General features: G+C 31.0%; 1 protein-coding gene across 8 annotated transcripts in view; it reads left to right on the top strand.

Moving 5' to 3' along the window:
- LOC122714645 (protein numb) overlaps window positions 1-25,372 on the top strand; it is a 60,323-nt gene extending 34,951 nt beyond the window's left edge. For 6 of the 8 annotated variants that reach the window (XM_043936209.1, XM_043936199.1, XM_043936165.1 and 3 more), the window contains 8 exons: window positions 17,122-17,286; window positions 18,028-18,099; window positions 18,289-18,507; window positions 18,800-18,986; window positions 19,416-19,673; window positions 21,116-21,301; window positions 21,528-22,048; window positions 22,449-25,372. In XM_043936209.1, coding sequence (XP_043792144.1) covers window positions 17,149-17,286; window positions 18,028-18,099; window positions 18,289-18,507; window positions 18,800-18,986; window positions 19,416-19,673; window positions 21,116-21,301; window positions 21,528-22,048; window positions 22,449-22,757 — 1,890 coding nt within the window. In that variant the 5' untranslated portion in view covers window positions 17,122-17,148 and the 3' untranslated portion in view covers window positions 22,758-25,372. The remainder of the gene's footprint in view (window positions 1-17,121; window positions 17,287-18,027; window positions 18,100-18,288; window positions 18,508-18,799; window positions 18,987-19,415; window positions 19,674-21,115; window positions 21,302-21,527; window positions 22,049-22,448) is intronic. The other 2 variants (XM_043936191.1, XM_043936218.1) reach the window with 2 other exon arrangements.
- The last annotated feature ends 1,551 nt before the right edge of the window (window positions 25,373-26,923 follow it).

Genomic DNA, 26,923 nt, shown 5'->3' with positions numbered 1-26,923 from the left:
TAAAAATAATGAACAGATGCCTTCTTCAAATGATTTTATCACTCGCAATCAATAACATAATCAATATTTTGAAAGTTCCAACATCTTCGATAAATTACGTATTCTGTAGAAATATTATGACAGTCAACATCGCATTCCTCTCGTCTTTGAAGTTTGAATCGTTTTCTTGAGTTATCCATATGAAAAGAAGTCTAATTATTTTCAGTAGCAAGTATATATTTATAACTTAATAAGAGGCGAGATTAAGGGACAAGAGAAGAAAAATTATTCCATAGTAATGGATCAAATTGTTTTATGATTACGTTGTACTTCAAGATTATAAAATAAATTATGATTTTTTAACGAGAACTAGTATATGAAGCATGAATTATTTCATACTTTTGTGCCAAGAAAAATAAGAAAAAAAGTAGAGATTTTAAAACAAGATTCGAGTAATCTAAATAATTGTTGTTGTAAATAAAAAGTAAAAAAAATTATGCAAAATAATTGACATGTTATAAAATTAAAATAAATTATCTCGTTATCAACTGAGTAATTGAATAAAATATTTTTTTTATTATTTCTAATATGAAAAAAATTTCCAATCTAAATAAATTATGATATAATATAGAAAACAAAATATTTCGATAATAATAAACATCGAAAGCTCCCAAAACTTTATTTATAAAACTGTTGATGTGGAAAATCTGAGCTTTGTTATCTTTGTTAAAGTAAAACAATTTCTACATTAAAATATTACTTTCGATATTCTCCAATTTCATACCTCTTTGATTTGACCATGTATTAATTCGGTCTCCTCTTCGTCGTGGGCGGATAGATATTTTTGTGGATTGGATCACAAAACTGGTCCTGTAGAGGTCACGATGAAGGTCGCATACTTTCCACTTTATCCTCGAGATTTGCTTGAGTTTTTTATTCGATTGATTTCTTCTTATTATTTTTCACAATAAAAAAACACGATAAAAATAAATGAATTTTTTGACTCGAATCAATCAATTATTTTCGTAAAATTTATATTATATATTACTTGTGATATATAATTATCACATATTTTACATCTTTATAACTTTTTTGTAAAATTTGTAACTTATTATAATTTGTTTGAAAGTAATTATATTTTCATTGAATTATTACGTAATTATTACATAATGTTTATATCAAAGACAATAATAAACGTGATAAACATTTTTTAAAAGATAATCAACGATCAAATAGCTTTTTGTTTTCTGTTTCTATTTGCATTATTTCTGTTGTATCTATCATATGTCATATTGTATCATACATGACTAACAATGACTTTTATTTCAAAGTATACATGTACATAATTCATAGAAAATTAATTCTTTCAAATTCAAATTTTTTAGAGGTATAAAAATTTTGTTTTCAATATTAAGAACATAATATAAATGATTCTTATTTTAATAATTTCTTTTTCTTAACAGCAATAAACTATAATTTTATAGAGATTAATAACACGTATACTAAATCGTATACTAAAACTTCGTGAATTAAACATACTTAGCTCTTTTATTCATATATCCATGAACAATAAAACAAGGAATAAAAAAAGAAGTAAAAATTTTAAAACACTTTTAAAAGCCACAACATCAAACAATGAAAAAAAAAAAAAAGAAAAAAAGAAAAAATCAAATACTGCTAAATTCTTTTTTGATCAATATAATGTTCGGTATTGTTTCGATAATGTTCCATCACTAGGCTAATGCTGACGTAAGGCACATTTTAAATTACCATTACGTAGTTTCATGAATATCTATGAGCAATCTTCGCCTGCAATCGGGACAACTCCGGTTCGAGAATTCTTATCGACGCATACCGTTTTTCCGATTAATTCTCTACTCGAGGACTTTTCAACCTGGTTGCACAAAAGACTTTTACGTAAGCGTTTGCTCGGTCGTTTCGAAGGCGAAACTCGAACAGCGCCGACTGTGAAATTTCATCATGAAAGGATAAAGGAGAAAAGTGCGAACTTTTGATGTTTTCATCGTTGATGAAAGTCGCTTTGGAGATCGTATATTGCGTAAATGCAATTAATAAAACGCTATATAATTAATTTCAATGAACGATCATTTTAGGATTTCAAGATTTCAAATGAAGCGATTAAGCGTCAATAAATGTGATAATCATCGTAATAAGCGCGTAATAATGATTTCTTATTTCTTTCTTCGAAAGGAAAGTAATTTTGTGCGAAAGATATTCAGAAATATATCGCACAATTCAAAACTTTTTTATCGTTAGAAACTTTGTACTTCGCAAAATATGTACCAATTCAAAACTTGTTTCATTTAAATTTTTCTCGATTCTTTCGTAACAAATATTTCAAAGCGGAAACAACAGATCGATATCATTTCATCTCCCGCAATTTTTATTCAACTTAATTCTCTCTATCTTATTAAAGCAAAGTTAATTTCGTTCAGTTGATTCCTCGATTAATTAAAACCTTTAAGAAACCGAGAAAACACGAGGCCAATTTACGAAGACACGAAAGAATCATGTTTCTCTGTCGCAAGTAAATCTACTTAATTATCTCTTTCTTGTTCTCTCTCTCTCTCTCTCTCTCTCTCTCTCTCTCTCTCTCTCTCTCTCTCTCTCTCGCTGATTGATTCATTATTCTGTAGAAGTGAGAAAAGATATGAGTGTAGCTTGAAGTGTACCCATTCGGGGTCCATTCTTTTTCATTTTATTTTTATATCTTCGCAATTTCTAATTGTTCTAGACAGGTACCAGATAGAGATACACAGATGTCTGGTTTCTTTCCAACTTTTTATCTCTTTTATTTCTTTTTATTAGAGAGTCGAACTATTTTCCTTTCCTCTTCTCATCTCGTTAGAATTTAATTCCGTTAAAAATGAAAAGTGATACGAACCATTAGTCCAAGAAATTACTCCCGCGTTGCCGGCAAATTACCAAACGAACGATCCCTGGATCTTAGAATGGACAGAAGAAATTTATCCGCCGTCTCACCTAGATGCTTTTGGGGCAATCTTTATCTCGAGACTCGTGAAAAGTGAAATGGGAAGTTAGCCTCGATAATTGAAGAAATTGTTCTTCAAGAGAAAGAACGAAGAAGAATAAAAAAGAAAAAGAAGAAGAAGAAGAAAATTAAATTAAACTAAACTTTCTCATATTTTTATTCTATTTTTCATTCTACTAATTGGCAAATATCAAAAATGCAAAACGAGAGAAACGCAATAAACACTTGACGCAATTATTTCACATTTCACGACAATATCGACGTTAAGAAATACTCTCTGAAGCATATATATCGAAACAATCGTCCTCAAACTTTTAATCGCGAAAACTTTTCGGGACGAGTAAAGTATTCATCGAGAGGGTGGTATTCGAAATAAATGGCAAACTTCTCGAACAGCCGAAAGAAATTCCGCCACCGTACTCGACAAGAACCCGAGGGTTATATACTCCGTTATATCGTCGCGACCTTTCTGCTCGTGGCGCAACCCCACCAACTTCCGGCCGCGCATCCAAGTGCCCCGACACTTGCCTCTCCCCCTCCCTCCTCTCGAGTCGCATCTCGAGAGTACGGCAGTCGCCGCTTTCTCTCGATCGCCGCGACCAAGCTTTCTATCGCGGCGCAACAGCGCGTCTAATCATTGCGTCTAATCATTGGACGCGATTCGAATGCTACCAGTGGCGTGAACTCGAGGTAACCGTGATTGACCTCCGTGGAATGTGATACTGTTTAGAAGTGTAACGAATAGCTTCTAAACGGTTTCCATTTTTCAGAGAGATAAATTAAATTGTCTTGTCTTCGCGAAATACGAGAATATTATCATCATCGGTTGTATGCGATATACGCGAAATTTGATTATCTCGTATCTAGGTTAAAGTAGCGTTGACATTGTTCAAAGATGTTTGACATAGTTATTTAATTTGTGTCTGATATGAAACATATTTTAATAGGAATTTAAAATTTATATATATATATTGCTATTAATATTGTTAAATATTAATATTAACGTTTGAAATAAGTTCAATTTGGGTTTTGAGAGCAATGATTGGGAATTTTGTTAATATAGGAATTTTGAGTGGATGTGTATTACTTCAGCAAAAAAGAAAATATATTTAATAATATAACTATTAATTAATTAGTTCTGTAATTATATTACAAATTATTAAAAATACTATAATAGAAAAATTAATAAAACAAACTAGTTTTTTTTAGACTTTTTATTTAATATTTCTTTAATTAAATTAAGTGCAGATGATGGACAATGATGCCTAATAATAATAGTTAAAATTATTTATTTTTCTAAAAATAATTGTTAGATCATGAAAGTATGATATGTATTTCCGCTTTGGTTTCTTTCTTATTCTCTTCAATTATCGTTTTATTATCAAACACACATATATACGAAGAAAAAACAATTTAATATAATTCATCTAAAACTAGTTTCGTGAATATGCATTTAATTTGTATTAATTTTTTAATACTTTTTGAATTATAATTACAAATCAATGGGATTGAAACGAATAATAAGAGTGCAATGCCGTGAGTAAATTACAATCACACGACACTGTGAGTACATTGATCCAATTCACACTTTCTTTCATTGTGTTTATTACGATCAATTATCACGCGTAAAACTTGAGTCAGATACAAAACGATCGTAATGAAGTTCATCCTCAACTGAAACAAGTCGAACCAAATTAATAAAGTGAGTTTAATATGATCATGATAGATCGTACTCGTATAAATGCGATTTAATATACTTATATACTGCGAATAAATATATATATTGCCATTCTTTAATAGGGGATTGACCTATAAAAATATGTACAGATAAAATATGTATCAATATGCAGAGATAAAATTCGAATATATTATTTTTATTTTAAGTAAACAGAACATTTTATTATTTCTATTTCGTTATGTGAATAATTTGTAATTCAATTTTTTATTTTCTTTCATTCATATTATATGAGATATGACGCGTAGAAAAAAATTATAATTCGAGGAAAAAACATGAACCGCTCTTTCCTTATCTTGCAAGCATCTTGTCCCTTTTTAAAATTATTAAAAAAAATCTTCGAATTATATATATATATATATATATATATATATATATTTGTAAGTTATATTTTATAACGTTTTAAGTATATTTGAAATTAGTGAAAAATTTTTTACGATCCGTAATTTCCTCTTAACGAAGGATATTACGAACAAGGGAAGTAGCGCGATACTTTCGAACAAGTTTGAAATTTCGCGAATCTTGTTTTACAAGAATACAAACAGGTTCTTCGTGACAGGAGAAACTTCCTCCACATTGTCGATACCTTCTGTTTCGTGATCTCATACCGCTGAATTTAACCAACGCAAAATTTATATTTTCAATATGTTTAAATATTAGAAATTATGGATAATTATTTTTTAATTTTCATTCTAGTTAATTTTTACAGTATATCTAAATTTTTAAAAATCTCGAAGGATCTGTTGAATTTATACACATGTCATTTCAAATATGTATTTTATTATTAATATAGACAGAAGTGGATCAAGTTTAATCGCATTATGATATATTGTATGGTTTTATTGGATACTAGATGCTTGAAAGAGAGAGGGAACAAGAAGAATTAAAGATTAGTGATATATCTGTCGAAATTTATTTTACATTTTTTTCAACACTAGATTCATCTTATCTCAAGCATTGAAAGACAAATATAAACTTCACCAGTTAAGAAAACATTCTTGATGTTCTCCAGATAGCGACTGTTCTATTTGAAATTCTAATGTATTTCTTGAAATTTTATATAATTAAAGTTAATTCTATCTTGAATTTGTATCTCTATAACATCTGCAAAATTGTTCTATAGTATCTTATATTCATTCAAATTTAATTTTATATACACAATAATACTTGATCTATAATTCTTTAAAATTATTATATTCTTCTCACAAAAAAAGTATCTGGAAAAATCATTCACCGAACTCGATTATCTGCATATTTCACAAATTTTCCATTTTTTCTCGTATCAAAATTTATTAATTTTATTCCTGTCAGAATAGAATTCCCTTTCCGTCATTCTGATCAATTACAAAATTAAAATTGCAAATTCCACTCCAATGAAACACGTATCACTTTCCAAATCAAAATGTATCATATCTCTGTAGAAAAATTTGAATTCTTGTTATCGTGCCTCGATAAAAAAATCTCTAAAACACCATTCGACATTGCTATTTTCCTATGCAATTATGGTAGCTATTCGCGAGACGTGACGTTAAAGAGCCGGAAACGATTTCCTCCAACGTTCGAACGCGTTCCTCGAAGCGATGCAGAGAGCCGATAGCTGTAAGGAGAGATTACGCAAACCGCGAATTCATCGGGGCGTTTGTGATTACGTACGAATCGTATTACGCGAGTGACACGCATAAATTTATATATCGGATCGGCCACGCACACGAGTGGAAGCATGCGTGTGCGCGAGTGTACGACGAACGAGGGGATCGAACTCAAGGATAACTAGTGCCGCACGTCGATGTCCGTATGCTTGATAGCGGGTATAGATAGAAGGAGATCTGGAATTCTATAGGGTGTCTTGGAATTCTATAGAGGTGAAAAGAAGACACCGTTTGCTTTAATACAAAATTTTGCAATAAGGGATGTTGCAATTTAATATTGAATCGATAATTTTATTTCGATTTTGGGCTTATTTCGATTATCGCTGATTAAAGTAGAAAAGAATGATTATTTTTTATCGTAAATAATAAATGATAGAAATAATTTATCGATTTATTTCTAAATTTTGAAATTATTTGATACGATACAATTACGTGGAATAATTATTTTATATTTATACAAAAATGAAAAAACAAGTCATCTTATATTCTTTAATCAAAAGAGGGACAAGTGCAAACATTTATTCTTACAGGAATAAAAGAAATTCAAATGATAATTTACTTGTTACTTGTCAATATTTACATCTATCTTATCTTACGCAATATTTACGAATAATAAAAATCCTCATCAACTTGACAAACATCTATAAAAGAAAGACATTATTTGAAAGTATTTCTACGCCCATTAAAAGTAGAGTAACGGCCATCCAGCTTCACAATAAAAAGCGAATACTCTTTAAGCGCGGTTTGCGGCTCGACAGAGTACCATTCGTAAAATTTATTGTCGCGCTGGTGTAAACTCTGTTGCAGGTTTCCACCGCAGGCGTACATAGATGAATCGCATTCGCAACGATGTATTCTCGTTATTGTCCTGCAAATAGCACCGCTCATCGCTGTAACGCGTATACGCGTCTCTGCCTATGTTTGCAACACCTGTCTCGGTGAAAGGATCGAGCACTCATAGAGGCATTGGCAGATATTCGTTGTTACTACCAGACTTGTTGCCATTTCAAACTCTCAATGTCTTTCCCATTTCTCTACACGATTCATGTAACGATCGGTGATCGTTTGTATTGTAACGTGACTTTCTTTCAACGATCTCTAAATTTGATCTTGGACAAATTTTATTTGACAGCAATTGATAACAATTGTTTGAAATAATAGTAATTTTGAGCGAGAAATTGATTGTTTTGTTACTTCATTGTTTGAAATTTGGAAAAAGAAATGGTTGTCAAGATAATTTCAAAATAGAAATTTATCTATTCATCTTTTTAAAATTATAAGAAAAGATATTTTCATATAATTTTCTGAAAAATAATTCATTTTATATTTTCTTTATCTCGATATTTAGAACTAATGGAAAAAAATTTTTTAAAAATAAGATGACGTTTAAATATTAAATATTTGATATTTAAATTGAAACTTTGAATCACATCACTAGCAGTTTATATGTATATACATATAATCACAAGAACAAAATAGATAACATTTAATGTCTCGTCCATAAACTGGAAAATAATTGTACTAATTACACTATTGAATGTATCCTTTAAGCGAAGATGAACAATGGTTGATTATAAGGAAACCTTCTTATCCCGACGTTAACGTAATTAGTATAATTAACGTTATGGGAAAATGGTATTTTGCTTGGAAAGTCTGGGAAATGAAACCATTGTCCATACCATATTTAACTTTCATATTTGTGCCATATAATTTTCATCTAATTTTTAAAATAATTTAAAGGTCAAAAAAGGTTAAAAAAAAAAATTCTGTTTTACAAAAGATGATCATTTATCGTTCGCTTATACAAAGGGGGTAAAAAAATAGATTGAAAAAAATATGCAAAACTTTTTCAGCCCTAAAATTTCAACTCTATTCTTCCGGTCATCGCAATTCACAATATCGATTTCATCTTCTACCAGTAATGGTGCTCGAGGCATAGTTCAAAAAAAAAAAAAAAAAAAAAAACATGCATATGCTCGACGATCCCTTGTTTCGTTGGCAGAATCCAGTGTCTTGCGTTTCAGGTCGACGAACCGATAGGGTTTGCATGAATGTGTGGTGTATTATACCGGCTTTCACCGTCGCCTTTCTAGGTCACGACACCTCGTCAGGGGCCAGAAGATCCGTGGCTTCGATTGGCACGTAGCCCTAAAGTAAGAAATAGCCAGGCCACGGGAGAAGAGGTCTGCCAATCCGGCCATTCAGATTCTTTTCAGAACTAAGCTGTAGTAAAAACTGAGTGTTCCGCTTATAGTGTCAGGGACAGCTGTGGTCGTGCCATTATAGGTCGTTTCAAACCCTACTTTCAATGAAAATAGCACGATACTTTAGGGATCCTCCTTACGATAATATCCTCTATTTTATTTAATACGTGAACGGAACGTCTCTTTTTCACTCGTGTTAGATAATAGAATATGCTAGTTGAGTAAATAGAAATTGAATCATTAATCGAATCGTTCTATATTTATCTTGTTAAATATAAAAGAAAAATAAAGTGTGCATTATTTAACGATATAATATTTTTACGAAAAGTCATGTTTTTTACTTTTTTCGGTAAATTTATTTTTCTTCTCTTTTCAAATTGATTGTAAAAATCTTTTTTTTTTTTTTTTAATTTCATTTAAATTATAGCAAAATCATCTCAATTGAAAATAATTCGTCCAGAATTTTTCTTTCGATATATTTGAGAAATTTTACAAAGATCTCTAACAACAACCGAATATAATTAAAATGGATAGAAATTATGAAAGAATATCTCAATTTAAGAACAATCATGAAACGATATCGTGATATTTCAGATTTTTTTTTTTAATTAGAATTTTTACATGAGAACGAGAAATATTCCGAGCCCCTTAACAATATCTAACATTTAACAATGATGTTCACAGAAAGATCTCGTTGCAAAACACGTCGATAGATCCCGTTAAAAGATTCATCAGTTTGCCAATAATTATACACGAGGTCATGGTGTCTATCTGTTCTCTCTTCTATTTACGATATTTTACCTACCAACTTGGTATACATGGTAAACGCTAGACCCGACCTTGAGGCGTGAAAGGAAATATGGCGCTGGAGAATGCATCTGTGGTTATTATGTGTGCATGCTGACGGGCTATGCATGTCAAAACGTAGGCAGATCGATCTAACGCCGCAATTTCCTGCTGTTAGCGAGCCATGGATTTTACGGCACTCCCATCTCGAATGGCCGATATTAAAAAACGCCCTTAGAAAGAAGCTTCGTTACTGGTTGGAATGTCGTTCGAGAAATTGAATATGGTTACTCGATTCTTCGTTTATTCCTTAAGCTGCAAGAAACCGCTTTGAAAAGAAGAATGTAACGATCGATTTTAATGCTGGATTACTGGAAAATGAAGTTTTCATTTTTGCAATTATTAAAGATATGCAAAAATATATATATGTACAGTTATGTACAGGATGTTTCATTTAAAACATTGAAAAACAAATTGTTTAAAGTTTCAACGTTCTTCTTAAGAGAATCTCTTTTCAGTTTTTTTATTTAATTTTTTAATTTTTAAGTTAAGAGTATAGAGAGAAGATGTGTGAGAAATAAATTTGTTATATATTTTCTTAATTACTGCTGTATATTTTTCATCAAATTATTTTATTTTAATTGAATATAGTATTAGTAAAAGAAGAACTGTTGTTAATCGATTGGTTCTTTCTCATCATGGTAAGAAATCTATTTTATCAACGGAGAAAGCCAAGGAAATGAGAAACATAAGATATATTGTGAAGTAAGAATTTTCAAACGAAGTTAATTTATTCTTTTTTTAAACGAAAATATTTTAAAGAAAAAAAAATTTTTTTTTCTTAATTTACTTTGGAATTTCAATGAAATGAAAACTGATAAATAGTACATGATAGAATGGTTATTTAAAAGATGGTTAGCATATTTTTTTTTCCTTTGTTAAGACATTATTAAAATTCTAATTAATTCGTTGGAACAAAGAAAAATGAATAAATATAAAGGTTGCATAAATTTTAAATTAATTTATTTTTCACGAAAAAGAAATAATAAATAATTTATATTTCATTTTTAAACAGATTTTTCATTTCTGATAAAATTAAAAAAAAAAAAAAGTGATGGGATGACTATACAGAACAAGTAACTACTGACAATGAATCATCAGATGTGTAATAAGAACAGAATAATACTTATGTGTATCGTAATAATTTAATTTGAGATGACTAATCGTTTCTATACGTATAATATAATATCATATTAAATCATATAAAAGTCATAGCAATATACAGCATTAAAATTACACTAATGCATAAATTACACTAATTAAATTGCTGATTAAGAAGCATTCATATTCAAGTTAATCTGTATTTTCCAAAATTTATTTTTTAAATCAATATACATATATAATGTTATTATAATGTTATTATTTAATTATATATTTCTATTTCTTTCAATGTTACGTAATATCATTAGAATAATAACAGAACAAAATGTAAAATAACGGGTTTCCTTATAATTTTTTCATAACATTCTGTGAATTGAAAAAAAACTATTAATTAATATTGATCGATAAATTAATTATCTATTACTCATTCAATATTATCTTTCACAGAGTCACGAGATATGTATGTCTGATAAATTCAATTAATTCATTAATTATTATCATTAAAAATTTTCAGTTTTTTAAATTATTTTTTTTACATATAGAAAGAACTATTTTTGCCTATATTTTTTACTGGCAAAGTTTTTAAAACAAATCTTCAAATTATTGAATTTCTAGTTTGGAATTTTAATATGAGAATATTAAATTTTTTAAATTCAATGTTATTCTTATTTTCTATTCTGAAGTAATAAAAATATGACATATTTTTCGAATTGTATTTCTTTCGTGAGAATGTTATAACAATGAAGTTTCATTGAAAAATAAGAACGTGCAATTAAATTGCACGATAAACATGGATATGCATCTTAATCGAGGAATGATTTTAAAGAAAATGTGACTTCAAGGATTCATTTTAGACGTAATTTTATTCAAGTATCGAGCCATTAGAGGTTCAGGGACTCTATTTTTTTTTTTTTTGTATCTTATGAATAAGAAGAGATGATTATTTAAATTTCGTCCTTATTATCGTCATTATTACTATCGTCATATCTTGAAATAGACATTTTGCTTTCAAATAGAGAAAAAAATTCAACTTACAGTTTATTGCATTTCATGACTATGAAAATTTCTTAATTTTATGAAACGTAAGTATTCAATTTTGATTTATTTCTATAAAAATAGAAATAAATACAACGATTCTTACGATATAGAAATCGAATTTTAATTATAAAAGTAATAAAAAAATATTATAATTTGTTTTTGCTCAAAATTTAATTTTAAAATCTAATTATTTTCTTTTTTTTTCAAAATTAGAAAAAAAAAATAATATTTTAAATTTTTTCCATGTGGTGTTACAATGAAGAATCTTACAATTTTCGTTTCAAAGCTCTTGTCTTACGAGAAATTTTTTTATAACATGCTGAGAACTTCCGGATGGCCGAGACATTACTCACTATCCGACTCATGGGTAAAGTTCGAAAAAAAAGAAAGTTGTAAGTATCGTTGAAGACGAAGTCGAATAAAGTATGCCAGACAATCCAGTTCAATGATTCATTTAACCCTTCGTATTATACATTTTTTATTTATTTCCTTTTTAATATGCATTTTAATCCATAGTAATTTATCATTTTTAATTTCTTATATCTATTTATATTAGTAATAAAGAGGATTAATTAGTAATATTTTCAAATATAAAACTGAGACAGATTACAACGAAACACCCTGTAGATTAGATACACAGAGAGTTCATGATTGCTTTCACGCATATTACTTAACCTAGGGTTCGTTGATGACCAAATAACATCCTTGATAGGTTTCCATCAGTGAATCAGTGGGCGAGAGTAATTCAATTGACTGTATCTAATCACTGCAGACGCAGAACAGTTACATTCTAGACGAAATAACTTTTAGACACGCACATCCTTTTATTTTTATTTCAATTTTACTTCTAATTTACCGTATTAAAAATAATTATAACTCTAAATCTTTTTGATAACTAGTTATATATTTCCATTCATACTAAATTCCAAAATTAAAAATTTATCTCTGAAATATACACATATTTACACACAAAAAAAAAATAAATCTTTTTACGTTCAAAAAAATTACACACAATATAATTATATTGCTCAATAATTAAAAGAAACCAAAATCTACGCGTACAAAGATATCATCGGGTCACGTGGCCATCGTGATTCAACGTCGAGCCACTTACGGACCAACCACTTATCGATCCTCCTCGAAACGATTATCTGTTTCGGCACGGGGACCAACACGTGGACACGATAGTGTATGAATCGAATCGCATCGCGACGATCCACTTCTCTCATTTCAGTTCTAACACTCTCATAAGCCTATTACCGGGCTAAGCAAACAGGCCGGGTAATCCGATTGCATCGAGAGTGCTTGCTTTCGCACGTTTTAACTATTAGCCGGTCCTCGTGCGCGATCGGCTATCTCCGGCTCGGCTCGCGGAAAAAAAAGCGTCCTCGGGTTTGGCGGGCGGTTCGATTATTTTCTCATCGTCGGTGCGGCGAACTGGTTCACGAGAGAGATGGGTTATAGTGGTTACAGCTGCGAGAATTCATTGTTGTTCCACGAACGAGGACTTATCCTCGGGAACGAGGATCGTTACGCGTACGTGACAATATTTGCTTGGTCTTGGAACGCGTTTCTGCGAACCACGCGCGTGAGATGCGATCAAATATCGCGCGGTGGACGGTTTGCGCACGGATAAATGTTGTTCCAACGGGGATTATAGGCAACTAGTTGACTATATATCGCATCGTTGTTTTTAATAATAATTTTTTCTGATTCGTTATCCAAAGATCCAATCGATTACGCTCGAATTGATTCATATGAATATTATATATTTTTGAGGTTATGTAGTGATATTGCGATGACAAATGAAGATTTGTTGATTCAATTTAAGCTTTTATATAATGAATGTACGTTTATACATCTTAAATTTGAATTTATTCCAAGAATTAAATCACTATAATAATATTGCTGGCCGTATTTCTTAGATCCTCTTTCTATCTATCTATTATAATATAGTCTGTTGCTTACTATTTTTAATTTTTTCTACAAAAAAAAAAAAATACATCTTTAATCAATAGAAAACTCTTTATTAAAATTCTTGGGAATCCAGAATCCCGTATGCGCGAGATTTAAAACCTTTATAACCTCTTGGCAAGAATTTCTTGGCTAATGTAACTTTCTTGGCGTATGTATAATATACTTTGATCAATAAAACTCTAGTGTGTACATCTGTTTTGTATCCAAAAAGCAAAATGTTTTGTACAATGACAATCCAATAGTTGTTATTATAGTTATTATAACACAATTTAGTTTAGTGAAAAAAGACATACTATTGATAATTACATTATAATATTAAACGTTAATATATAATGATTTTTTTTTTAAATGAAATAACTGACAACTTTTCTTTTTATATCGATTCACAATTCAAATCAATCCATCCAAGAGGAATAATTTCGTATCAGGCTAATATTTTCCTCGTTCACTGGGTCAGATAAACTGGCGACACGATGAAAAGCTGGGATTAAAAAAAGAAATCGTTCCCTTGGGAATACCCCGCACCCCATGTCATGTTCGCACTCGAGCACGAGATATATATTTTACGATGTCTATGCCGTGATGGGGTGGCGCTCTGATGATCACGATGCCGCGATATCTGATATTACGAGGATCGTATATGCATGAATTAACGTGTTTTCATATTTTTGAGATGAGATAACACGGTAACGTGATTTTATCTATACAACTAATGATTATCTATGATAAATGTAAACGATCCATGTAAGTACTTGCTCAGGTGGATATCCTGTAATATTATATATTTTGAAATATGAAGCAAGATGGTGCAAAAAAGTATATTTTTATTTCTGAATACTATTCAGAAAGAAGAAAGTTTGTAAAAATTAAAAATCTAATAATAAATTATATAACTATAGGTTAAAAGAATAACGAAATACTGTTTCGTTGCTAAAAGCATATATATATATATATATATATANAAGCATATATATATATATATATATTGTATTAAAAGTGTAATAAATTTATATAGAAATATCAAGAGTTCCATTAAAATGCTTTTACCCGATGGAAATTAAGTTTAATGAAATAATAAAGTTGGATAAGTATACTTTACATGCAACATACTTTTCCTCTCAAAGTTATTGATTTATCGATAAGATTGATGTGTATACTGCTTATCAAAAGTTTCTTAAATTGATGGAAAAATATATCTCGAAATAATATGATTTAACTTGTAAAATAGATACTTTTGCATATCGAGGCGCGCATGCTAATGTTATTATTCCGTTCATTATTGCTCAAAAATTCCACTCTGATTGTTTAACAAAAAAATAAATATTATTGAACAGAATTCGTTAAAAACTTCGGACAGAAACTTTAAATCACAAATAAACTTTATACAAGTTCTATGTTTCCAACAATATTGTTAGTGTACCATTACGTCGATCAAAATTTCACCTTCTAGGCATCGTAAATTTAATTCGAAAACAGAAGAGAGAAAGAGAGAGGGAGAGAGAACTTTCTCAACCTACCTCGATCCTTGATCCGTTGGCCGGTTCTTAGGCATGCCGATTTAGGAGGGTAGATTCGTGCTAGGGGAGAGGTCGTGGAGGGTTCAGATATAAAAGATTCGTTGGGAACCGAGGCCAAGATTCGATCACAGGCCATTGTAAGACCTTCGACTCGGTCCACGGCCGTTGCCAGACACTGGTTGCCTTCTATTTTCTCAAGGCCGACTGTTAACGACTCATCGGGGATACCTCGAAACCCTCCTCCTCTGGGAATGCTCGCGGATCTCGAGAAAATGCCACATGTCGTGTCAGGTCTCATTCGAGATTTACGCTTCGAACAGCTATGATTCAGATAATACCGCGTACAAGTTCACTGCAGGGATTCGACTTTCGGGTCCGCGGAATATGCTACATATAAATGTATTCTTCTTCAAGTTGACAATGATGCGAAAAATGTGGCGTGACTGGTAACACGTTTGAAAGGAGGATGAATTTGCAGGAATAAATTTTGAAGAAGAAAATGATAATGATTGTTCAAAATGATACGATGAATTATATTTTAATTTATATTGCTTTCTGAAATATTTTTTAGCGATAGATATAAATAAATATAAAATATTAGCGTATAGAAATAAAATGTAGATAGTATTCGTGACTTGTAAAAATTTTTTCGTTAATATTGTAATTAAAAAATTGAAATAACTTGCTTCCGGTGATAATGAAGCAATTTGATCGATAAAACGAAAAGGAAACAAAAATACTCATAAAAACATTATATATCGATCGAATGGCACATTATAAGTTTAAGGTCATCTAAAATTCTAAAGTCAAATTAAGTTGCGCACACGTGAAGTGATCGTTAGCAAGAGGCAGAGGCAACGAGTAATATATTACGTTATACGAAATTACTTTATTACACTTTCTTTAACAGTGAAAGATACATTTCATATAATTCACATCATATTATATTTATAATAATAAAATTTAATTATTTCGATCTATAAATCGAAATTTTTAATTGATCAATTTTAAGAAAATAACGCTTCCGATATATGCTTCTATCGTGTTGATTTTTCAAATTTTTCTTATTTTGTACTGGGATGGGATTGAATAATCATGAAAACAGTTAATAAATTAAGAAAAAAGATTGCAAAATTAATGATTTAACGTGTCTTACCATTCATCGATTTACATTACAATTTACAGTTTCGTTCGAATCGCTTGCGGATTATCCAATTTTCCGCTACCGTTTAACACGGCTCGTTAATCGAGGATCGTTTGACGTTGCCGCTGGCATTCAGCGACGTGAATAGACGTGTTTACTTGTGCGAGAAAACGAGGAATCGGGCCACACGAAAAACGTGCGAACACGTGGGAAACGCGTATATATAGTGATCGATGCATCCAAAACGTTTTCTCAAACGAGTATCGTGTGTGTTTGACCCCTCCAAGTGATTTCCAAGCGATTCTGTACACACTTGTTTTCAAATTAATAAACAGAATTCGCGAGAAATTCGAAAAATTGTTGTGCAAATCTCATAAATGCAAATCTCTATTTCAAATTTTAACGAAACGAAATTCACCTAATCTAATAAAATATTGTTATAAAAAGGAATGGATGAACAAGAAAAATAGAAAAATATCAATTGAACGTGCATAGTACTTGTCTACACTTGTGATCGTTAGATAGAAAAAGGTTGCGCACATTACGGTCTTGGAAACTTTTTCGCAATCTTTCTTTACCTCTACACCATGTCTATACTTCTCTTGTGTCACATTTCCAATGCTTTTGCTTTTTTTCTCTTCTCTTTTATTCTTTGCGACGCGAGCAAAGATTGTTATCGATGCGTCCATTTTTCTCACTCTCTTTTCAAATGTCGACGAGCGAAGTGGAAGAGACGTCGAGAGATATCGATTGGCCCGTTTCAATTATTTAATATTAAAATTAAATAAGCGATTTTATAAAATGATTCCACGTTCGTTGGAATAATTTTAACAAGGAAAAAAAAGAAAGTTATAATACAAACGATTAAATTGAAAAATATCGTAACGAAGGAAATATCTTTGTTATATTTTTTTGCAGAAGCGAGAGAGGTCACCGGGAAAAAGAATGGACCGACTTCGACGAAGTTTTCGTGATAGCTTTCGACGGCGGAAAGATCCTCATGTGCCGGAATCAAGTAAACCGCATCAATGGCAGGCGGACGAAACGGCTGTCCGCTCGGCCACGTGTGCTTTCCATGTTAAGGTACAATTCTAATTTTATTGTTACACGTTAAATTTACGAAAGTGAAGTTACGATTTATTTAGAAAAAAAAAAAAAAAAAAATGAATCATCTTATTAAAATATGCAAATAACAAAATAATTAGAAGGGGTTAAACTGGAATCTTAAAAATATTAAAAATAATTTTATATTAAAAATATTAATTTATTAACGGAATATTAAAAATAAAATTTTTATTAATTTTTAGATCGATAAAAGTAAAAAAGAAATTAATATCGAAGATCAGTAAAAGTAATAAATATAAATTCGTAATTAAAGATTAAAAATTTGGTCATTCGAAACAAAATACGTTTAAACATGAAGAATTCGTGTGTAATCGAAAATCGAACAGCTATCGGCCGTAAAATTGGCACATATCCAAATAATCGATATTCGAGAGTAACGAGCGTACCATTACGGTTACCCCTTACTAAAATACGTATGTGTAGCCCTATTCTATTTTGATAGACTACCCCTATACTTCTAAAATGTTCTTTTCTAATGAATTGAAACTTTTATATTATATCCAACGTAATTTAAATATATATATATATATATTTTTAATAATTAAAGAAGAAATTTCTGAAACGATAATTTCATTCTACATTTCACTAGGAGTCTACAGCTTCTATTATTCTTTTTTTGTCAAATCAATCTCGAGTATCAATCAAACTCGACCCTGTTCGCGCTTATTGATTAATCCAATCAATTTCAATTGCTTCCAGTACCTGGGATGTGTTGAGGTGTTCGAATCAAGGGGTATGCAAGTGTGCGAGGAAGCTCTAAAAGTACTTAGGGTAAGCGAAAAAAAAAAATTCTTTTGAAAATTGTCAATTTGATGTTTTCAACTTCAGCACGAGTTATAAATTTTCTTATTTAACATTCTCGTCGTATATTCTTTCTATCTTTGAGAAAAAAATTTTTAGAAAAAGAAATTTAAAATCCAATCGATCATTTTTTTTTTTTTCAAAATGAAATTCTTGTAGAACTCGAGGCGGCGGCCGGTACGCGCGGTGCTGCACGTATCAGGAGACGGTTTGCGGGTGGTTGAAGATGAGACAAAAGGGCTGATCGTCGATCAGACGATAGAGAAAGTTTCCTTTTGTGCTCCGGATCGAAATCACGAGAAAGGGTTCAGTTACATCTGTAGAGACGGCACGACCAGACGATGGATGTGCCATGGATTTTTGGCATTGAAAGAATCGGTTCGTGTTGTTGATAAAATTTCTTTGATAGAAAAATTCGTTGATTATTGAACATTATTTTTTTTTTTTTTTTGTAATTGATGTTTCAATAATGATTGTGATGATTGTACACTACGATCTGTAAGTACAAATCTGTACACCATAATTTTTTTTTTTTTTATAGAATTATATGTAATCTATAATTTTCAAATTAATTTTTCTCTTTTAATATGGAACAATATAATTCTTTAAATCGCATTCTTTCTTTGCATCTATATAATTTTTACGCTTAATATTCATCGTGTTCATTTAGGGAGAACGCTTGAGTCATGCAGTTGGATGTGCTTTTGCTGCGTGTCTGGAAAGAAAGCAACGAAGGGACAAGGAATGCGGTGTCACGATGACGTTCGATTCGAAAACTTCAACCTTCACGAGGAGCGGCAGTTTCAGGCAGCCATCTTTAACCGAGCGATTGCAGGATTCGCGCGAACGCGCCGTAGGTCAGTGACTTTTCTCCCTTAATGTACCTGTGAAGCAAATTATTAACATTCCAACGAATCTATAATCTATCCTTAAAATATAATGAAAATAAATCAATACAAAGAAATGTAAATATATATTTTTTAAAATATCAGACTTGAAATTTTTGAAATATAAATTATTTTTTTTAATCTTTAACTAGCTTGCTTTTCTATGATTTTATTTTTATAAAAATCTCATATATAGAAAAAATTAAATGGCATCTGAAAATTGTATTAAAAGTTAATAATAAAAATAATTAAAGTGACCATTAATTCATTCAATTAATTCATTTGTACTTTGTGAAAAATTTTTCAAAGTTTGGTTTCAACACATAGAAAAAGATTTTTTAGACGTATTATAGAAGTATATTTCTTACAACCAAATGTTTTTTTTTTTTTTTTTTACAGATGTACCACCTATAAAGCAAGTCTACAATCCTTTTGCGATAGAGAGACCACACGCTACCCCGTCGATGCTCGAAAGACAAGGTTCCTTCCGGGGTTTCACTCAATTGAACCAAGCATCACCGTTCAAAAGGCAGCTTAGTTTACGGATTAACGATCTTCCTAGCAATCTTGAACGCACACGTAGCCATAGCCTTGAACCGACGGATTTGTCACGGATGCCATCTGCTATGTCTCACATCGTACCTCTGAAGCCACCAGGTAAAAATCCTTATTGCGATATCTTCGAATCTAGAAATATAATCATGCAGATATATTATAATTTTATTCTATAAAATCGTATATTGATGTTAAACGTATATTATATACAATTACATACAATGTATGGATACAAATATAAACCTGCTTAAGATGAAATTCAAAACTTTGATAAAATTATGATAAGTTAAACTGAAGGCTTCAATATATTCTCAAGAGAAGGATTAATTTTTAATATCATGTTGCTATATAAAATATTGTAGCTATTATTTTATTGTTACTATGCGCAGTTGGCATGAATTATATCTTTTATATTGTTAGCAACATTACAAAATAGATTGGTAAATGATTGATTTCATAATATCTATTTTTGTAAAATTCTTTTTTCAAATGCAATGATGGACAAAGGAAATGCGATTATTTTCTTAAATAGAATTTATATGAATAGAATTTTTTTAAATTTTTCGAATATAAATATATTAAATCAAATTTACGAGGAATAAATTATTAATATTGACAATATTTATCGATATTACATATTTATACATTTAATTATTGAATATATATTTGTATTCTGAATATTGTAATATCAATTATTTTTTCATAATTGCAATTATATTTTGAAGTCTTCAGTAGTAATCCTATAAAAATATTCCGACAAATTGCTTTCTTCCATGTGCTGCGTATAACTAAAATATTGAAACATCGAATAATATAATTCTTCATTTTTGCAATAGAATTCGAAGGATATGACGAAGGTCATTATTCCCTATTCTGTTAATTGTCCATATTGCCTGACCCTTCTTTGATGTTTTTGGATGGTGCTCGTTTTCCTCCGTTGTGTTTAAATATACCATTGTATACGATATGTTGTTCGTTTAAATATAGTTCAACGAAGTTGAACGAGTAGAGGAAGTGGAAAAAAAAAAAAATATAACGTTCTACACGACCCTGTAGTACTCTTAAATGTTCTCGTTTTATGAAATATTTTTCTCGCTTCAAATTTTATTTTCTAAAATTGTAGTTTTGTTGAATACATAAAAGAAACTGAATTTTTTAAATTTACAGACTTATATTATTTTACGAAATAGCTAAGTCATTTTTTTTTTTCTAAACCTTTTTCTTTCCGAATTTTTATTAACAAATTATTATCGAAATATAATAACAATTATCATATCGTCAAAAAATTATTTATTCTTCCTAAAATATTCTCTTCCTCTTAATATTTAAATTCTTAACTAATTTTGTGAAATAATATAAGTCTATTATTTTCGGAAATATTTGTTTTTTAACATCTTGTATCCCGCTGTTAAACACTTAACACGTATTCACGTGTTTGCAGCATGCGTTCTGTAGTTCCAAGCACTGGTTCGAAGCACCAAATTATAGTGTTAGAAATGTTTAATATCTAGAATAAATGTTAAAATTCTGTTCTTTTTTTACAGTTAGTCCAATACCAGAAATATCACCCGGGGGTCAAGATAGCGTTTCAGCGATGTGTCAGCAGCTTTCACAAGGGCTTTCTCTTCTTTCGAGGACCGACGACTTCGGACCAATCTCTACGCAAAGCAGTACAAGCTCTGTGGCTAAACAGCTCTTCACCAGTACCACCGCTAATAATACTCCACCAGGTACATCATGAACCTGAAGTGGATAGAATTTTTTTAATTCTAACTACTGGATACTACAGGATCAATTAACAAAATAATATTCTTACATTCTTAATACATTCTCTAATAGATTTCAATTTTCTTTAATAACAAAAATATACCTTATATATTGTGATAAAATATTTTTATAAATGTTATAATTTGTAATTATTTTGATTAAATGCTAATGATTGACATTCCGTTACAGTGACGAGTAGCAACTCGTTGGACGAATTAAAACTGCAAAATGGTCCAAGTTTGAACAACAATAACAACAACAACAATAACGAAAAGAACGACGATCTCAGTAATCTGAATCACGTTGGACCCAGTTGGCAGGAAGCTCCGTCACCTGTTCTGGCTTCGAATCACAGGCTTACACCAATCTTGAATAAAACCAGCAATCTCAGTCCCATCCTTCCAAGAACGAACGCGCCTACACCGATAGTTATGAGTACCCCCGCACCCAACACCACTGTCAGCGTGTTTGGAACATCAGCCTCGGCCAGTCCAGCCTTCAGCACAGCGTCCACGTCCTCCTTAGGAAATGCACCCACACCGGCTATGAATAGGTCACCGATACCAGTGACTTCAGTGATGACTCCCAAGACCAGCTCACCGACTGCTACTAGTATGGCATCCGTCTCACCGGCTCTATCTGGAAAGATTTCTAATAATGTTAGTCAAATTAATCAAACCTCAGTGGCGAATACTATTACTACATCAGCGGTAAGCAGAAATGCTTATTCGTTTAAACTTAATACAATATTATTCGCACCGATTGATGTTATTAATTACATAATATTTATATACTGTTTATATTGTCTATACTGTATTTTGCTTTTCTATATTTCATTTAAAGAAGTCTGTTAATCTTCGATCGATTATTCTCCAAGTTTTTTTATAAATTCAAAATTAATGTTACTTTCAATTAGAATTTTTTCATTTTTGCCTTGAATCGTTACAAAGGTAAAAACATCAGAGGAAGAAAGAGAGCAGTATATCTTCTTGTATTAGATCTATCAAAGCAAATATAATCTGTCCTTTTACTTCTCAATTTTGCAAAGTATAAACAATCACGCAAAATGATGTAAGAACAAATATTACAATATTTTAATTCTCATTTCAGGTTCAATCAGTTTCAACAACAACCGCATTGCCAAAACCGGAGCAATGGTTGGGCAGTATAACCAGCTCGGTACCACCTTCAGTGCAATCTCCTTCGCAAGGACAAATAAGTCCTCGACGGGCACCACCTCTTCACGCGAGGGCGCTCTCCCTCGGTTCAGCCGCCATGAATCAGGCGACCAGAACCGGTCCTTCGGATCCATTCGACGCGGAATGGGCGGAAATAGCGGCGAGGAATCTGCGACAATCGAGCACCACAAACCCGTTCATAATGCCAAACGCGACCCAAGCATTCCAGGTGCAATTGTAGCGCCAGGAGTTTGTCAACAGCGTGGCCAAGTACTTCCGTTCGAACACATAGTGACGACTCCACGTCCGTTCGCGTTTCGACCTCTCGAATAACCGGAAGTATTACACGTGAACCGTTTAGTTAATCTTGATGGAATCGCGTGGTTTCAAATGAGTAATTCTCCAATGGAGATTCCGGATGATTGGTCACGGTAAAGAGCCGTGTGATGAAGAGGGACCTCCATGAAAAGCGAGGGATGGAGATATCGATCTCGAAGAGATGTGTTTAGTAGCAATGATTGATATAGAAGCAAATCAGCACAAAACACGTACCCGTTGTTTCTAGATATTAGTAGATTACGCACACACAGCCTCAATAACCTCGAATGAATACGAGAAGAGTGAGAGGAAATATGAATTTGAAATAAAGAAAAAAAAAAAAAAAAATGCTTTCTGGGACCACGCGTTCGATCGCGTTGGTGAACGTGGATTATTTAATTAAGAGATCCATACGGTCGATCGATCGGCCGAGTCGCACGATTTACTTTAGATGTCGTCGCACTTTATCTGCGGAAAAAACTAGATAACGTCGTTAATATCGATAACATATTTAAATGTCTATCGTGAGATTATTACTTAATTAAACGAGATGTACAATAATCTTGAATAGTTTAGGCTAAAAACGATTATCGTTCATTCTGCATGATGAAACAAAATTTCCACGCACCCAAGATTATGATGCACGAATCAGATGTTTCGTCGAAGATAAAAAACGTAAAAAAAAAAAGGAGAAAAAATACAAAAAAATAAATAAGATACGAGAAATAATATGAAAATAACAATGCTAGTAGCTTAGTTCGAATGCAAATCCACGCGATAAACGTGGCTCGATAAAAACAATTATTATCAGATAGTTATTTTTCTTTTCAAACGGCCAACAACCGAAAGGTGCGTAAATGAAAAATTCTGTCGTATTTACCCGGCTCGAAATATCAAGAATTGTCAAGTTTTATTAACGATGAGCAAAAAAAAAACTTAGATAACAAAATAAACAAAAAAACAAATTAAAAAAAAGAAAAAAAGTTATGACCGAGTACTTATAAATTCATTGATACTTATAAATTGGATTGATACTGGCGCAATTGAACACCAAAATAGCGGACTGTGATACATGTAGCCAAAATGGCCAGTACTTAAACGCAAACAATCAGATTGTCATAAATTTTGCTCAAAAGTTTCTCCGCCTGAAACGACAGAGAAAAAACGGTTACGAGCTTGGGTAGCGCAGAATCTATTGTTCCCTGGCCAACAGAATTAATCACACAAATCCTAAACACACGCATATACAACTTAGAATATTTAAGAGCAAAAATTAGATGTTAAAAAAGTTTCTAGAATCAGTACGTTCCACGCTATTGTTGTCTAATATCGTACATACAAGCGGGTTAAGCATTCATTGTAAAAGATTGTTTTGAAATTTGAGAGGATGTATTGAGGTGTGTAGATGAACGATACGACATTGTGGTTTTGCAGCAGTGGTGTTGTGTTGTTCGATAGCTTTATATATTTAAATAGCGTCGTATAATCGTATACATTGCGCTATTTAGATTTGATGTGATTCGATACTTTTATATGTCCAATGTCAGAATCCTATTATTGTAATTTTATTGAATTATTGGAATATGTAAATCTGTCGAATTGCATAATGATATTAGTGCAACATTATAAAGATATTGAATCGTATATTGTCACCGCTGAAAAATCGTAAAACGTATTATACATTTACATCAAGTATTACAAATATTGTCTGCAGATTTGCCTGCACATAGATTTTTAAATACCTACAGAAAAATATAGCACGAAATTATAGTATACGATATATGATGTAACAATTTATGTAATACTAGTGGAAGAGATATATGTAGATTCAATCATACAGTCAAGTTATACAGTCATATCTCTTTTTGTTTCAAAATATATAAATTATGAATTTGATGAATTTTACTGATCTCATAATATCTTTTCTACCAGCGATAATTATTTGTAAATAATTTATGCGAACTATTTGCAGACAATGTTTGTAAACTATGCCTTTAGATGAAAAATGGCTCGCGCACACGTAATAGGGTACATAAAAGGTGCTTCCGCTTGAAACAAGACCAAAAAAAGCACACACAAGAAAAATATAAAAGAATAAGAGAATAAAACGAAGATTGTTTCACGAGCCAACAGGAGAGCAACGATATGGTGTCGCGTTCCGACGTGAACCTATAGCACTATAGATTGTTATTCGAATTATGTCAATTGTTGAACGATTACGGAGATTTGTGAATGTTCTCCATATCCTATATATTGATAAACATGGAGTTAATGTTGCATCTTAAAGCTTCTTTCACTTTTAGTCAATGAATAAGCTTTTAATTTCTTGAATTGATGATGATTTTATAGCAACCCCTTGCTATAATATATATATATATATAATCAAAAGTATCTTTTCTACTTCAAAAGATACTTTTGATTAATAATAATATACTCTTACAGAGAAAAATTAAAGAAAAGATTTTCTTTCTTATATTACAAGACAAATTGTTTTAAATCTATAATTTACTTTTCTATATGCCAATATCTATATATATATATATATATATATATATATATATATATTTCAAAAATTATTCATATAAATGCCAAATATAATAAATTCTTTTCAACCAGAAAGATCTAAAAACATGATATGAAAAAAAACTGTACATTATGTCACATTATATGGCAAGGGGTTGCCATCGAACAGGGGTAAAAAGAGGTGGAGGCAATAGATAGAATGACTTCGTCGTCATTAATGGAGAAGAGGGTACGTGTTCGATCGTCGTTTCGACGACGAATCGTATATGTGCATTGTACATAAATAGTAGTTATTTAAAAAAAAAAGATGTTACGAAAGGAATAGAAAGTAAAATTGGATTGGTGAAGAGAGAGAAAGAAAAAGAGAGTGAATGAGAGAATGAGTGTACGAATGAGAAAAGAAAGTTCATCGAGTCGATGATAATCCTAATTCAAACAGAAACAATATTCTTCGTTGTCGAGATTCGTTCAGTTTAAATTATAAGTTATTCTTGTAAATATAGTTCGGTAACGTTTTTCAGCACAAATCGTGTTGCTTATACAATTTTAGGACTTCTATATCCGGTGACAATAGTATAATCTGTTTAAAATTAATTATCCATTGAATATAATTGAGTACTATTTTTCTTTTTTATAATCTTTAGCTTCTATTTGATTCTCTGATAGATTGAAAAAATCTTTTGTAAGTGGGTCCAACTCGGTGCTGTTCTTAATTAATTTTCTTAGTTAATTTTTTTTTTCATTTTCACTTTATCATCGGAAATATGTAAATATATCACGTTTCTCAAATATAAGAGACAATTCTTTTCGTTAATCTCGAGAGATCGATTGATTCTGAACAGACTATACAGCGCCATTTAAAGATGGAAATGACGTAAATGATACTCGTTATATAGGAGAATCCTAAGCCCGATATCGTTCTCGTTTGGCATGATTGAGTTGATCTTTCGAATCATCTTCTGTCCGTCCGGTAAATCAAAAACAACAAAAGCGAAAGAAACGAACATCGACATACCGAAGAGAAAATAATGGATAGAACCAGAGAAAACGAAACAAAATAAATAAATAAACAAAATAATTGTCGAGATAGCACAAGCGCGATCACGAGGTACATATCACGGAATTTGTATAGAAGAAAAACGTGTGATAGAGAAAACGAACATTGGTTGATCGATGTACTTAAATGTGTATTAATAGGAACGCAGCTTATTTCTTCGTTTCAATTTTCTTTTTTCTCTCTTTCTATTTAGAAACGAACGTAAAAAATCGATGTCGTGGACATCATAAATTTTCGTTTTCGTCATTGAAATAATTTGATTTTTTAGGTTAATTCGGAGAATTGTATATACTACGATGATTATATATAGTATATATATAATATTGCCTTAAGTACTTATTATTTTCTTCTTTTATTTTTTTTTTTATTTTTTACATTTTTTTTCTTTCGTATCGTACTTACATATAACTTACACATGTAAGTTAATTATTCGTTTAAATTTATTTGGCTAGGATCAAAAGGATCTAAATTAAAATAGAAATCATCTTGACTGGTTTCTGTTTCTAACC

The sequence above is a fragment of the Apis laboriosa genome, unplaced genomic scaffold (assembly GCF_014066325.1).
Source record: "Apis laboriosa isolate Shangri-la unplaced genomic scaffold, ASM1406632v1 scaffold112_cov148, whole genome shotgun sequence".
Classification (NCBI taxonomy): domain Eukaryota; kingdom Metazoa; phylum Arthropoda; class Insecta; order Hymenoptera; family Apidae; genus Apis; species Apis laboriosa.
The sequence above is the reverse complement of the archived record's forward strand: the minus strand, read 5'-3'. Positions and strand labels throughout refer to the sequence as shown.